At 44.0% G+C, this 15,026-nt stretch overlaps 1 protein-coding gene across 1 annotated transcript in view; it reads left to right on the top strand.

Moving 5' to 3' along the window:
• The window catches only part of Parp4 (poly(ADP-ribose) polymerase family member 4), a 78,972-nt gene that overhangs the window by 24,328 nt on the left and 39,618 nt on the right, over positions 1-15,026 (top strand). Inside the window, 9 exon segments of the mRNA XM_040740504.1 lie at positions 394-489; positions 4,072-4,255; positions 4,550-4,706; positions 7,818-7,942; positions 8,773-8,904; positions 9,415-9,501; positions 12,076-12,240; positions 12,779-12,825; positions 13,440-13,518. Coding sequence (XP_040596438.1) covers positions 394-489; positions 4,072-4,255; positions 4,550-4,706; positions 7,818-7,942; positions 8,773-8,904; positions 9,415-9,501; positions 12,076-12,240; positions 12,779-12,825; positions 13,440-13,518 — 1,072 coding nt within the window.

Below are 15,026 nucleotides of genomic sequence, written 5' to 3'. Positions count from 1 at the left end.
AGTTGCTTCCAGAACTTTCTCAGATGCTGAAACCTCCAATGCCCAAGGGTCTTACATAAAATGGAGTCTGCAGAGAAAGGAAGTGGTTTTTCCCATATACTTTAAATTACATCTACATGGTGTAATAGTGTCTAATACAGTGTGAGTGCTATGAACACTGTTGACAGAAAGTGTTGCTTAAAACTAATGACAAGAAAGTTCTGTACGTATTCCATACAGATTTTTTTTCTGAATGTTTTAAATCCATGGCTAGTTGACTATAGGTATGGAGGGCCTGTTGAACCCTGACCTGGGGTTTGTAAAGACAGATGAGTAACTGTTGGTCACTGAGTTTAAAGGCTGTGTGGAGAGTCCTTTCTTCTGGTAAATCACTATCCCGCCCTTCTCTTTCAGAGGGCTGCTTTTACCTAAAGTTGTGGAAGACCGTGGTGTGCAAAGAACAGATGCTGGAAATCTGGGCAGCGGGATTTACTTCAGCGACTCACTCAGGTTGGCGTGTTCTGTCCCATCTCCCACCGCTGAGGCTCCGTGCAAACCTCCTTTAGTGAGGGAGCCTCAACACATCACTGAAAGCAGTCAATTCCCTCAACATACTTAAAAGCATGGCTTCCTGGTGAACGTTTGAGAAATGGTGTTTGAAATCATCTTAGTGTTTTTCTTTTCCGCAGAATCTTTAAAAAGGTTTTATTGCTCTTAGCTGTTTATTTAGTGTGTGGATGTGTGTATGTGAAGGGGGCTGGGGGCAGGGGAGACAAGGGCATTCCAGTGTTTTTGTGGAGCTCAGAGGACAACCTGACCTCCGCAGTCAGCTCCTTCCACCAGGTAGGTCCCAGTGATCCAGGGTCATCAGACTTGGTAGCAGGCACCTTTACCCACTGAGCCATCTTGCCAACCCACCTCAGCTTTTACATATTCTAGCTGGATCTTCTCCATTACCCTCACCTTCTCTACCCCCAGACCCCACCCCATGGGTAAATCCTCTCATATCACAGATGGGGACCTTAAGGCCACCAGGGGCTCCTGTCTCAGTCATGAAACTAAAATAGGACACATGCGGGAGGCAGCCTTTGCAATTTTGTTCTTACTCCAGGCTGGTGGTTAGTTACTCTTCTGTTACTGAAATATGACACCCCAACAAGGTGACTGACAGAAGGAAGAGTTTATTTGAGCTTGTGTTTGCAGGGAGTCAGTGTCTGTGATGGTGGCGTGAAGGCTTGGCCTTCAGGAGCAGAGAGCCAAGGGCTCACATCTACAACACAAAACAGGGCACTGAAAATGGCATGAGGCTTTGAAACTTCAAAACCAGCCCCCAGCACATACTTCCTCCAATAAGTCCACTCGCTGCTAAGCCTCCACAAACAGTGCTGTCACCTGGGGACCAAGTGTTCAAATGCCCAAGGCTGTGGAGGACAGGACATCCCACTCAAACACCACAGCAGCTGTGCTGGCTTTTGCTGACCGTCTAGTGGACTCTGTTATATACTTTTTCTCTGTTCAACAAAAGAATTCTAGGTAGACCAGATTACAGCCAACTGAGGAGTGACCGGCAGGCCTGAGAGAGGGTAGTCCTGTCAAGATCGTGAGAAAGAAGGAGCTAACACTGACGGCCTTAAGAGCAAGCTTGGTGCCAAGGATGGGGTGTGCTTGCAAGTCACGGGGAGGTTCCAAAGAAGGGAGAGGCTTATGGAAGTGATGGGCAAAATAGTTTCTTTTTCTTCTTAAGCCAAATTAAGCTGGGCATGGTGACTCACTGTTGTAACCTCAGCCCTTGGCAGACTGAGGCAGACAGATCCTTGTGAATTTGAGATAAATCTGGGCCACATAGTGAGATGCTGTCTCAAAAACAACAACGGGGGCTGGAGCGATGGCTCAGTGGTTAAGAACACTGGCTGTTCTTCCAGAGGACCTGGGTTTGATTCCCACCATCTACAAGGCAGCTCACAACCATCTGTAAATCCAATTCCAGGACATCCAACTCCCTCTTTCAGCCTCTGTGGGCACACATGTAGTTCATAAACATAAATGCAGTCAAAACACTCATACACATGAAAAATAAGTATTTTTAAAGATTTTTAAAAAGCAGCAAGCTGGCCAGTGGTGGCGCACACCTTTAATCCCAGCACTTGGGAGGCAGAGGCAGAGGATCTCTGTGAGTTCGAGGCTAGCCTGGTCTACAGAGCAAGTTCCAGGACAGGCTCCAAAGCTACAAAGAAACCCTGTCTGAAAAAAACAAAAACAAACAAACAAGCAAAAACATGATAGGACTGTAACTTGGTTAGTAGGACCTTAGCTAACACATGAGTCCTTGGTGTCTAACTCCATTACCTTACAAACCTAGTGTGGTAGCTATGAGACCCCTTTTCTGGGAGAGAGAAAAAAAGCTACCATACCTCAGGCATGGTAGCACACTCCCATAATCCTCAAACTAGGGAGGTAAACACAAGAGGATTCAGGGTTAGTGGTCAGCCCTAGCCCCATAGTAAATTCAAGAGTCTAAGCTACAATGAAACCCTGTCTTAAAAAAGGAAGAGAAAGGAAGGGAAACGAAGGGAAGGGGAGGGGAGGGAAGGGAGGGAGGAGCAAAGGAAGAAAAGCTGCTGATTCTCTGACATGGTAGTCACGAGGAAACGTCACTCTCCTGTAGACTCAGAGGGTAGGAGACTAGTATACTCTCTTTCCTTTGGCCAGCACTTGCTTGCTTAGTATTTAATGTTCTCCATAAGCTTTAGTGCAGCAAATTCAATACAGTTTTCTTACTAACAAAATGCTTTTTCTTTGAACGGGAGGAGGGATTGTAGGAACCAGAGGGGCTGAGGACATCACAAGAACACAGACCACAGAATCAACTAAGCAGGGCTCATAGGGGCCCACAGAGACTAAAGTGACAATCATGGACCCTGTATGGGTCTAAGCTAGGTCCTCTGCATATAGCTTAAGGTTGCGTAGCCTGGTGTTCTTACGGGACTCCCAACAGTGGGAGTGGAAGTGTCTATGACTCTTTCACCTGCTCTTAGGACCCTTTTCCTCCTACAGGGTTGCCTTGTCCAGCCTTGATATAAGGGTCTGTGCCTGGTCTTATTGCAGCTTGTTATGCTGGGTTAGGTTGATGTCCCTTAGAGGCCTGCCCTTTTCTGTAGGGAAGTGGAGGAGGAGTGTATCTGGAGGGGGGGGCAGAGAGGAGTGAGGGGAGGGGAAACTGCAGTCAGGGTGTAATGTGTGAGAGAAGAATTAAAAAAGAAATAGGAAGGGGAGACGAGAGAGAGAGAGAGAGAGAGAGAGAGAGAGAGAGAGAGAGAGAGAGGGAGGGAGGGAGGGAGGGAGGGAGGGAGAGAGAGAGAGGGAGAGAGAGAGAGAGAGAGAGAGAGAGAGAGAGAGAGAGAGAGAGAGAGAGAGAGAGAGAGAGAGAGAGAGAGAGAGAGAGAGAGAGGAAGGAAGAAAGAAGGCAGGCAGGCAGGCAGGCAGGCTGACTGTAGCTTTGATTTACCACTGTCTCACACATTTCTGATCTGTTAATGGGATTGTAGTGACTCATGCCTTTGATCCTAGCAGTGGGAGATAGAGGTAGTCAGATCTCTATGAGTTCAAGGACAGACAGATATTTGTTTCAGATTTGGGATTTTGTGTATACATGATGAGGTAGCTTTGGGAGGACCCGAATCCAAATGTGAAATTCATTTATGCGACATGTACACCTGATAAATGTAGCCTGCTGGTGGCTTTATACAATATGTTTAGTGTGCCCACCCTCAGACTGCAACCATCACCAGGTTAGGGTTAGAATTTTCCCTCTGTGTGTATAGAGTGCCCACCCTCAGACTGCAACCATCACAAATAGGGTTAGAATTTTCCCTCTGTGTGTATAGAGTGCCCACCCTCAGACCGCAACCATCACCAGGTTAGGGTTAGAATTTTCCATCTGTGGTGTCACATAGGTGCTCAGAGTTTTCAGTTTCAAAGACATTTCAGATTTTGGTTCACAGTTTTGGATTTGAGATGCCCTGCCTATGTTTCTTGTACAATGAAGTGAGACTGGCCGGTAACCAACCTGTGTTTATTTCCTTCTTCGTGCAGTACAAGCATTAAGTACTCAGATGCAGGGGAGACAGATGGCTCCAGACTCCTGCTTATCTGTGATGTTGCCCTGGGAAAGTGTATGGACTTACTTAAGAAGGACTTTTCTTTAACGGAGGCACCACCAGGCTATGACAGTGTGCATGGAGTTTCCAGAACAGCCTCTGTCCCCACAGACTTTGAGGTATTTTATTTCAGGAGGCGCGCAGACCTTGCCTGGCACTTGAGAACAAATCAAACAGTCAGGCAAACAAACAACAACAAGAAAAAGACAAAATAGACCCCAACTGTGCAATGACCAGCCCCAGAGGGTGGCTTCTATTTTTATTAAGTATGTTTTCATTAAGTCATGCCCATCTATCTACTGCCCAAATTCAGTCATTGCTAAATTAACAAATCTGAGATTCTGTCTCTCTGGGAATTTCTGGCTGCTCTTTTCTGTGTTTGTTTACCTTCTATCGATTCCCATTTGCTCTAGGATGATGAATTTGTTGTTTATAAAACCAGTCAAGTTAAAATGAAGTACATTGTTAAATTTTGCATTCCTGGAGATCAAATAAAGGACTTCCAGCCTCATGAAAATACTGAATTAGAGGAACGCAGAGCTGTGCCTTCAAACGTTTCAAAGCTTGAAGGTAAGACAAGTTTCTTAGGTGCTGTCTTATGAAATAATATAAATGGATTTTTTTCAAAAGTATTTATATTTGTGTTTGGTAAGCAATATCTGTGACTTCCTATTTTCGTTTTATCTTGAACGTTTAAAAAGCGAGATACTGGGGTGGGGGAGGAGGGGAGGGAGAGGGAACTGAAAGTGACATGCTTAAAAAGTTAAATTAAAAAATATGAAGCAAAAAGCGAGATGCTTAAGAAAGATAAAGTGATCTGAAAATGTGGGAACGACAGACCTTGGCCGGAAACCCACTCCTCCCCTTGGCCGGAAACCCACTCCCAGGCTGATGGAGGAGTGGGTTTCCGGCCAAGGTCTGTTGTTCCCACATCAAAATCCCCTGCTTTGTCACTAGCATGCCTAACCTGACTTGTTCCTGGGGATTGTGGTTTCCCTACAGGCTTTACAGAAGGCAAGGGAAAAAATGATTCACGAAGAGACAAGAATAAAACTCAACTCAGCCCTATTTTATTCTAATTGAGCTGGACCAGGACTTCTACACTCAGCCCAGATCATTTTACTTTAGTCATACTTAAGCACAGCACAAATTTTGAAAAAAAAGTATTCAGGTATTCAGATAACAATTAACTCAGCCCCAAGTGCACATTTTAAGGCCTGTTTACATTGAGATTCCTTACAAAGTATGTCCAGCTTCTTTCACAAGAATGGGGACTGTTGACTCAGAGATAGTGCCCAAGATTTAGGGTCTAGGGAGCTTGACTCAGGTAAACACAATACCTGCGGGAGTCAGGATTGGCCTGACCCTAAGATAGAATAGAAGTCACTTAGGCAATTGTAAAGTATAAGTGACCTCACTCATAAGGGTGGGTTTATGATTTAAAAGCAATGCTCAAGATTTAGGAAAAAAGGCCTTGGATAAGTAAAAACATAAATTCTGGGAGATAGAGCAGAGCCTGTCTTATCAGGCAGCAAAGGGTCACCAGGTTGTAAATGACATCATTCCTGGCATTCCAGGAAGAGCAACTGAGCACCTCACTCATATCTGTGTGCACAAGGCTCTTTGTTCTCCACAGGGGATGGCCTAATAAAGCAATTCATTTTTGGGTCTCTATTGTTTTGTTGCTATAGCAAAACACTAGGTGTGTTATAAAGAAAATTTTCTAATACTTATATGTGTGTGCGTCTGTGTGTGTGTGTCTTTGTGTCTGTATGGGTACTTGTGTGGAAGTCAGAGAACAACTTGTAAGAACTTTCTTCTTTTCACCTGTAGGCCCTGGGGGTTGAACTCACCTGTAGGCCCGCAGGATCTTGCATTCCAGACCCTCCTGGACTATAATATAGCAAGCCTGTCTCAAAACAAACCCAAACAGAGGAAGGTTGTCTGGCCTACAGTTTTAGAGGATCCAGGGCCCGGTGGTGCCATCAGCCTGACTCTGATGTGGGCCTCAAGGCAGATGGCATCACAACAGAAACATGGGTGAGAGGGAGATCACGTCATAGGCGTTCAGCCAGAGCAGGAGTGGAACCAGCAGCCAACTCCCACTAGGCTCTGCTCCTAAAGCTTCCACACACCCCAGACGTCACAGCCTGGTGACTAAGCTTCCAACACAGGAACGTTTGGGAGAGAAACTGTATCCAAGCCGTGGCATCCGCAGAACAAGGTCAGGGTGCAATAGTAAAGGTGGGTAGAAAAGCAGATGTGACCGTAGAGTCAGGACGCTGGTGTTGACTGTGGCTCCCTCCTCTTAGCAGGTGGTGGTGTCTTGAACACTTGACCTCCTCTCAGGTGGACACAAGCACATGTCCTTGTTAAATGTCACTATAAGATGAGTGAGAAAAGAGAAAGGGGCCCACAAATTGTAATGCACACCGACATCAAATAGCGGAAAGCAAGCTTCTTAGAAGACCTTGGCCCCTTATAATATCACCCAGTAAGAGTAAAAGCACTAGAGCCGGCCATGATGGTGCATGCTTTTAATCCCAGCTGGGGTCTAGGGTGTACAGGAGGATGCTTGCCACCAGTCTAACACCTGTCAAGACTACATAGCAAGATCCCTGACCATATCCTCCCGGAAAGAGCTCTTCTGTTGATAGCCAAGTTTGTTTTGGTTTGTTAGTTTGTGTCTATTGCGATGCTAGGGACTGATCCAGATTCTTGCACATTCTGGGCAAGTGCCCCCCTCTGAGCCACATCCCTGGTGTTCCTTTTTCTTTCTCCTTTTTTCTTCCCTGGGCCAAGGATTGAGCAAAGAGCCTCACACATGCTATTACTTCCTGTCGCCTACAGATCAAGATGCAGTAAAACACACATACAACATAAAATAACAATTTTTAAATAATTTAAAAATAGAAACAGACAGAAAACAATGCAAAGAATCAATGAAACAAACAGTTGGTCTTTGGAAAGAAATATTTAGGTCCTATTTTGGTCTTCAACACAAATAAATACTTTTAAAAATTATTAATGTGTGTGTGCATGCATGCACACTTGCACACGTGTGTGCATGCATGAGCACATGCACACATGTGGAGATCAGAAGACAATCCATGGTTAGTAGTTCTTTCCTTCCCATATGGGCCCTAGGGGTCAAACTCAAGTTGTCAACCTTGGAACCAAATGCCTTTATTCAATAAGCTAGCTTACCAGCCCAATAACATACTTCTTTACTGAAATAGAAAAGTAGAAACGTACTTGAGAATGCTTTCCTCGCTGACTTTACTTGCATAACTGAGTATTAAAAGCTGTAGTGGCTTGAGTGTAGCTCATTTGGTAGAGTGCTTGCTTTGTGTGCACGAAGCCCTGGGTTCAATCCTGAGCACGGCCACAACAAAAGCAAAAGAGATGAAACAAACCCAAAAGATAAAATAACAGCTGGACGTGGTGGCACACACCTGTAATCCCAGCACTTGTGACGCCGCTTTCCAGTTTGAGAGTAGACTAGGGCTAGCTACACAGGGAGATCTTAGACAAAAAACTCATAGAATACTACGAATGTAATATTATTTTCCACCTTTTCCAAGCTATAGTGTCTATACAGTGGAGTAATTAATAGGGATGATAATGATAACAACAGAGGCGTGGCTGTTTTAAAGCTGACGTTGTGTTTATACGGTTCAGATTTCCAGTTACCAGACATCAAGCCCCTTGCCAACATCAAAGCTGGCCTTCAGGATGCATCTGCGAATTCTGTCCCCCTTGAGAGTGTTCACATCAGGGGAAAAATAATAGACTTTGTAGCCCAGGTATGCTTTTTGTGGTTTTCTGACACATAATTCAATGAATATAAGTCATAAATAAGAATTTGGTTGCAGTTATATGAACTAAATGAAATACATATCAAAATGCGTATATTACTTGTTTAAGGAATAATGGAAGGGAAAACTTTTTAAATTAAGTACTTAATACAGACTTTTTTTTCAAATATTTTATCTATAGTTGGTTGAATCCATCATGGGATTGGCATCCACAGATATAGAAGACCAATTGTATATTATTCTAGAATCTACTCGTTAAATGCATTTTCCACTTACATTTTTAGCTTATCATGGATTTATTGGGATATGGCCCCATCATAGGGCCAGGTATGTCTGTATTCCAGAAGTTCCCAGCCATATGACACTTGGGAGGCAGCAAAATTCTTAGTACAAGAGGGGCCTTTGGACTTCTACTCTGGTCAGGTATATATAACTGCCTAAATCCACAGCTGGTGCACTGGGTCACATGGCATGAACGGTCAACTGTGGTGTGCAAAGTATCGACCCCGAAACCAGGCTTGTGAATTTAGAGGACTTGTTGAAATTTTATGGTATTTAAAATGTGATCAGTGGTGCACACCTGTAATACAAGCACTTGGAAAGTGAAGATAGGGAGGAGGTCCCAACTTAAGGTCAATTTCAGGTTCATGACCAGCCTGGACTGCATGTGACCCTATCACAAAAAAAAGAAAAAATACCAAAACACAAAAAGTTTTTAGGAAATGAGTATGTATAATTATTTTCGCTAGTTGTTCTTATAAATGTTTCATGTGATTTTTTTTTCAATTATATGGAATTTCTTTTCCTTCCTCTTTCAGGTCATTGTTTTTCAGACATACACAAATCAAAGTCCTGTGCCTATTGAGGCAAAGTACATCTTTCCTTTGGACGATAAGGCAGCCGTGTGTGGCTTTGAGGCTTTTATCAATGGGAAGCACATAGTAGGCGAGGTAAGAGACTAAAGCACAGAGTTCCCATATTCCCACATCTTCATTACCTGAGTGCCCATGGCTCTAAGGTTGAGAAACAGCAGCATTAAAACCAAAAGTACAGTTAGCCTCCCCTGGCGGGTCCCTCCCTAACCAAAGAGGAGGAGGAAGAGGAGGAGGAAGATGAAGAAGGACATGGTAGCCAGGCAGTGGTGGTGCACACCTTTAATCCCAGCAGAGGCAGGTATATCTCTGAGTTCTAGGCCAGTGTGATCTACAGAGCAAGTTCCAGGGCAGCCAGGCCTATGTAGAGAAACCCTGTCTCAAAGAACAAAACAAAACAAAAAAGTCTTTCCCAAAGTTGGCCATGGCACCTCATAAATGTGATCTCAGCAGAGGCAGGAGGATTATTTCAAGTTCAAGGCCAGTCTAGGGTACATGGTGAATTCCAGGCTAGTCTAATATGGAGTGAGACTGGTCTCAAAAAAAAATCAAAACAAACAAAGTCGTCATAATAATTGTCTTTTCCAGATAAAGGAGAAGGAGCAAGCCCAGCAGGAATACAGAGAGGCTGTCAGCCACGGCCATGGCGCCTACTTGATGGACCAGGACACTCCGGTACGGCTCGGTATTCGCCAAATGGACAGTGCATTATAGGAAATGATTTGAAATAGGAATCCATAGTAGAAACAAAGACGGTTTATGGTAATCTAGGCTTATAAGATCTCTCGTAAATATCACAGATGGTGCCATGCAACATAATCGCAGCACTTGAAAGGTAGAGGCAAGAGAATTGCTGCAAGTTCAAGACCCATCTGTTCTACATAGTAAACTCTAGGCTGTGCAGAACTGCCAACAAGACCTTGTCTCAAACACATTAATGAAAATCCCTTAGGAGTAAGGGAGGCCAAGCCAGCCGTAGCCATGTGTGCTATCCAGATAAATGGGGAAATGAAGTTGGTGCTACAGGAAACAGGAAGAGCCACTGGGCACTGAGTTCCAGAACTGAAGGCATATATTTGGAGTACACAATCCCAACTGTAAAATGTAATAATATATGCTTTTCCCAGAACTAAACCTATCAACATGTCCAGTTTTTACCAAGTTATAACCTGGAAGGCACTCCTGAAAGTGCTTTTGTAAATTTAATGTCTGGTTGAGGGAAGAACTAAAGGTTAATGCTGAACTACGGGATAAATTGCTTTTATTTATTTATTCATCCTTTCATTCATTTATTCTGTGCATGCACACTCTCATACCACAGCATGCGGAAGTCAAAGGGCAGCTTTCTGGAGTTGGCTCTCTTCTTCTACCACATAGGTCCAGGAAACTGAATTCAGGTCATCAGCTTGGTGGCTAGTGCCTTCACCATCCAATGAACCCATTCCTGGCCTCCTATTCATGCACTTTAGGGACTGGCACTATGAATTCTTTAATAATTCCCCTTTGTCGTTTTAGCACTTTCCTACAAATGTCAAAAGCAGAAATTTAGGGCTTGTGAGATGGCTTTGCAAGTAGAAGTGCTCAGTGTACAAGCTCAATGCCCTGAGTTGGGTCCCCAGAACCCACATAGAGGAAGCATGGGAAACTGATTTCCTTTGTCAGTTGTCATCTGACACACATATATGGAAAACAATGCTCACTCTCACATACATATGCACACCATAGCACATACATGCCCACATTCACACACAATTAATGCCCATGCATACTCACACACCTCATGCCACACATACGTCATGCACATACATATATACATCATGCACACACACTCAATAAGTGTAAAAATGAACAAAATAGTACTAACACTTAAGCCTACATTAATCGTTAATCTCCTACTCTTCTAATCCAAATGCATTAGATTTTTATCATAGAGAGGATGGCAAGTATACTTAGAGATGTTGAAATGAGCTCCTTAGATATCAGGAAAAAAGGCGTATCTAGAACTGGACACATACTGTTAGAGAGTTATCATGCTTTCCAGGTGAGAAATCACTCCAGCACGTAGAGGTAAATAAGGAAGAACTCTTTACTAATAGTACATGACCAGTTCTGGCTAAAGCATGAAAGGGAACCAGCCCTGAACAGAAACCTGCATCAGCTTATATAGTTTCACAGCCCCGCGTTACACTTTGAGTCACTAAACATGTTGCACAGAGACAGAAATTCCAAGGTTTCGTTGTTTGGTCAAATGGAGAGATTTGTGGTGTTAGATACTGTCAGAGACATCCTGAGACTGGCCAGGACTGCTTCTCCCAGGCAGCTGCCAACCAGGGTTGTCCTGTTTCCTGCTTGCCCAGCAGAATTATGCTCTTCCTGTAGTAAGAGGGCTAGGGACACTCCTTTAGCTAAATTCTACTTTGTGGAACCTCACTTTTCCTATACAGTCTCAGTAGATGCTTTGTAACTTTAATTTAGCATTCTCAGTGTCTCCTATGCACAAAGCCCTGGGTTCCACCTAGCATCAGACAAACCAGGCATGGTGCAGCACACCTGTGAGTCTTAGCATGAAAGACTCGGACATCCAAGGTCATCCTTAGCTGTTGAGTGAGCATGAGGCAAGCTTAGGATATATGAGACTGGAAAGAAAGAAAGAAAGAAAGAAAGAAAGAAAGAAAGAAAGAAAGAAAGAAAGAAAGAAAGAAAGAAAGAAAGAAAGAAAGAAAGGGAAGGAAGGCAGGGAAGACAGCAGGAAGAAAGAAAGGGGAAGGACTGAAACGTATTTCTCCATCTGTCCTGCTCAGTGGATTGCCAGCTTCTACAATAATTATCGTATTCCATTCAAAAGGTTTAAATACTTTAAAAAGTATAAACTTACCCTTAGTGAGCAGATTCAGCTTAGGGCAAGCTGAAAGCCACTTTCTGCACCCACTGGGGACCTGGTGCCAATTGCCATCAAGGTCTAAAAAGCCACAGGTCCCTCAAGGGGTTGGGTGGGGACACCCATGTGGCAAAGGGCAAGGTATGTGACCGCAGTGTGGAGTCCCTTGAGCACTTTCACAATGGCCGTCCTCTCCTCTGCTTCCCACAGATGTCACCCTGTCCCCATCACTAGTGAATTGCTCCAGATTCCCCTTTACACTAGCAATGGTCTGTCTCCATTTTCTGAGGAAGAACTTGGCTCACTCTAATGACACAAGGAGTTAACTAGCAGAGAGTAGATATGCTTCTGAGTAGCTGTTTGTATTTCAGGATGTCTTCACTGTGAGTGTTGGAAACTTACCCCCTCGGGCTAAGGTTCTCATCAAAATCACCTACATCACAGAGCTCAGCATCCAAAGCCCTGTGGCCGTCTTCTTCATGCCTGCCACTGTCGCACCCTGGCAACAGGACAAGGCTTTGAATGAGAACCTTCAGGTGGGTGTGCTTACAATGAGATTCGATGGAAGCCAGGTATAGCATGTCTTTAATCCCAGCAATTGGGAGGAAGAGGTGGATAGATCTCTGTTAGTTCAAAGCTAGCCTGCTCTACATAGGGAGTTCTAGGACAGCCAAAGAACCATAGTGAGTCTCTGTCTCAAGAAGCCAATATATATATGGGTGGGAGACTGAAGAGATGGCTCTGTGGTTCAAGAGCACTTGCTGCTTTTGCAGTAGACTTGGGTTTAAATCCCAGCACCCTCGTGACAGCTAAAAACTGTAACTCCAGTACCAGAGGATACACTGATGCATCTATAGGCACTGAAAAAAACTCTTTACACTAATGGTTAGGGGTGTTCCTGACATCACTTGAATGTTAGAAGTTAATGTCATCTCCTGACCCAATGCCATGTGTCACTGCTTGGAAATGAATCTGTCTCTCTTGATGCTGTCAGCTGTGCTTGTCTGAGGTCACTGTAGTACTCTAAAAACTTACTGGAAATTCTGTTATTCACATATACGTTTCTTCTTACAGGATACAGTGGAGAAGGTTTATGTAAAGGAAATAGGGACGAAGCAAAGGTAGTACCTAAACTATAAATCCTGTGGGTTGACTCACTCCATGGGCATTGGCTTTTTTTTCTCCCCTCCCCGGACATTGGCTTTATAGCTAAGTTTTCATTTACAGGGTTGGAAAGGCTGGTGTAAAGAGAAGCCTTCCCGCCAGCCTGGTTCCAGAGCCGCATCAGTCCCAAATAAACACACAGGAGCTATATTAATTATGAAGCTGTTGGCCTTGCTTGTTTCTTACTGGCTAGCTCTGACTTAAGTAATTACCCCATAATTGTTAATCTAAGTATGTCTCTTACCGGAGAAGTTTCCGGGCTTCCTACCCCATGGCATTACATCTCGACTCTCTGTGTTTCTCCTACCCAGAGTCCTCCTGGACTCCTAGTCCCACCTATCTAACTTCCCTATTGGCCCAACAGTGCTTTATTGACATATACATAGGACTTCCCCCAGCAGGCTGAGAGGTAGAGTTCACTGCTAGACTGCTTGCTCGTATGCATGAAGCCTTGGCTTTGATTCTCAGTGCTGCGAAAAGGAAAAGAAAAGGAAGAAACTTGTTTGAGTCAACTGTGAGTGGGAATTTAAGATTTTGTACTAATAATGAATGACCTCTTCATGTTTGGTAGCTTCTCCCTGGCCATGTCCATTGAGATGCCCTACAAGATTGAATTCATTTCCAGTGACACACATGAACTGAGACAAAAGGTCAGTGAATCCTGCACTGGTTTCTGAAGAGCTCATAGTTTCCCACTAATTTTATCACATCAGAAATGTATGTATGTGGTGTGACTGTGATCTAACGCGACACCAGCTCCCATAAGCGCAGTCAGTGCTCCTTGCTGCCCCACAGGTTGGAGTCTGGTTGTCACTTGGGATGTTCCACTGTTTCTCTGCTGTTGTCCCAGGGCTTTAAATAGTCATTTTTGCTCTTTTATCTTGATTCATCCGATTCATGTAAGGATGGGGTGTAACTCAGTATATAGTGTTTGACCAACATGTATGAACCCTGGCTTTGGTCCTCATTACTGGGGGTGAGGGGCAAGCTGCTTTTTGATAGGAGTATGTAAAAATGTTTATCATTGCACAAATAAATGTATTACCATGGCATTTTCTTTTTAGATATTATTGGGGGGGCAGGCAATGGTGGCACATGCCTTTAATCCCAGCACTCAGGAGGCAGAGACAGGCAGATCTGTGTAAGTTTGAGGACAGCCTCCAAAGCTACAGAGAAACCTTGTCTCAAAAAACAAAACAAAGCAAAACCCTGTGTTAACAGTTTCCTTTTTTTTTTTTTTTTTTTTTTGGTTTTTCGAGACAGGGTTTCTCTGTGGCTTTGGAGGCTGTCCTGGAACTCGCTTGGTAGTTCATGCTGGTCTCGAACTCACAGAGATCCGCCTGCCTCTGCCTCCCGAGTGCTGGGATTAAAGACAAACAGTTTTCTTTGTTGCTATCTCCAGTCTTCTTTTGACACTCCCCCCTCCGGCCACGTGGTTTTTATTGATTCTCTTCCATTATGAGATCTTAGTTTCTCTAGGGAGCAGAAGTTACTGTGCAGGTTTAATCATTTTGGAACAACCCCTCCTCATTCATTACCTTTGTGGCTTAAAATTCAAGCAGTTGTTATCCTCAGGTGGCTGTGACTTGATTGGGACACGATGGTCTAGGAACATAGCTGCTGGCCTGTGTCACTTTGTATGGCCACTGTGTGTCTCTCCTGGTAGTCAGGCTTGCTCAGGGTCACTCCTGCGGTGGTGGATGAGTCCCCATTGGCAACAACTCAAGGCCAGCCTGTGGCACACTGCTCAGTCTTGTTCTTGGATCACATTGCCAGTAGTACTGACCAAAGGAAGTCACATGGTCACATGGCAAATCCAAGAGTAGAACAATAGATGCCACTTCCAAATGGGGAGCTCCTAAGTCACTGCAAAAGGGTAGTATCCTGGAATGCAGAGTCCTGTGGCCGTTTTGCAGTGTACTATGTGGTCATCATTATTTTAAAACTTACCATCTCGGTCTTCAAACGTGGTTTCATATTTATGGATACCTACTATACAAAATGTAACCCAAGGTGTCTGGTGAACATTGTTGTTCCAGGCTTTGATTATATGGTATGATCTCTGCTGTACCCAGATAAACATCTAGATCTGTGATCTTCAGATACAGAGTGAATTGTCTCAGACTTAACTAGATTTGACTAGATTTAACTGTATCAG

The sequence above is a fragment of the Mesocricetus auratus genome, unplaced genomic scaffold (assembly GCF_017639785.1).
Source record: "Mesocricetus auratus isolate SY011 unplaced genomic scaffold, BCM_Maur_2.0 Super-Scaffold_100707, whole genome shotgun sequence".
NCBI lineage: Eukaryota > Metazoa > Chordata > Mammalia > Rodentia > Cricetidae > Mesocricetus > Mesocricetus auratus.
The sequence above is the reverse complement of the archived record's forward strand: the minus strand, read 5'-3'. Positions and strand labels throughout refer to the sequence as shown.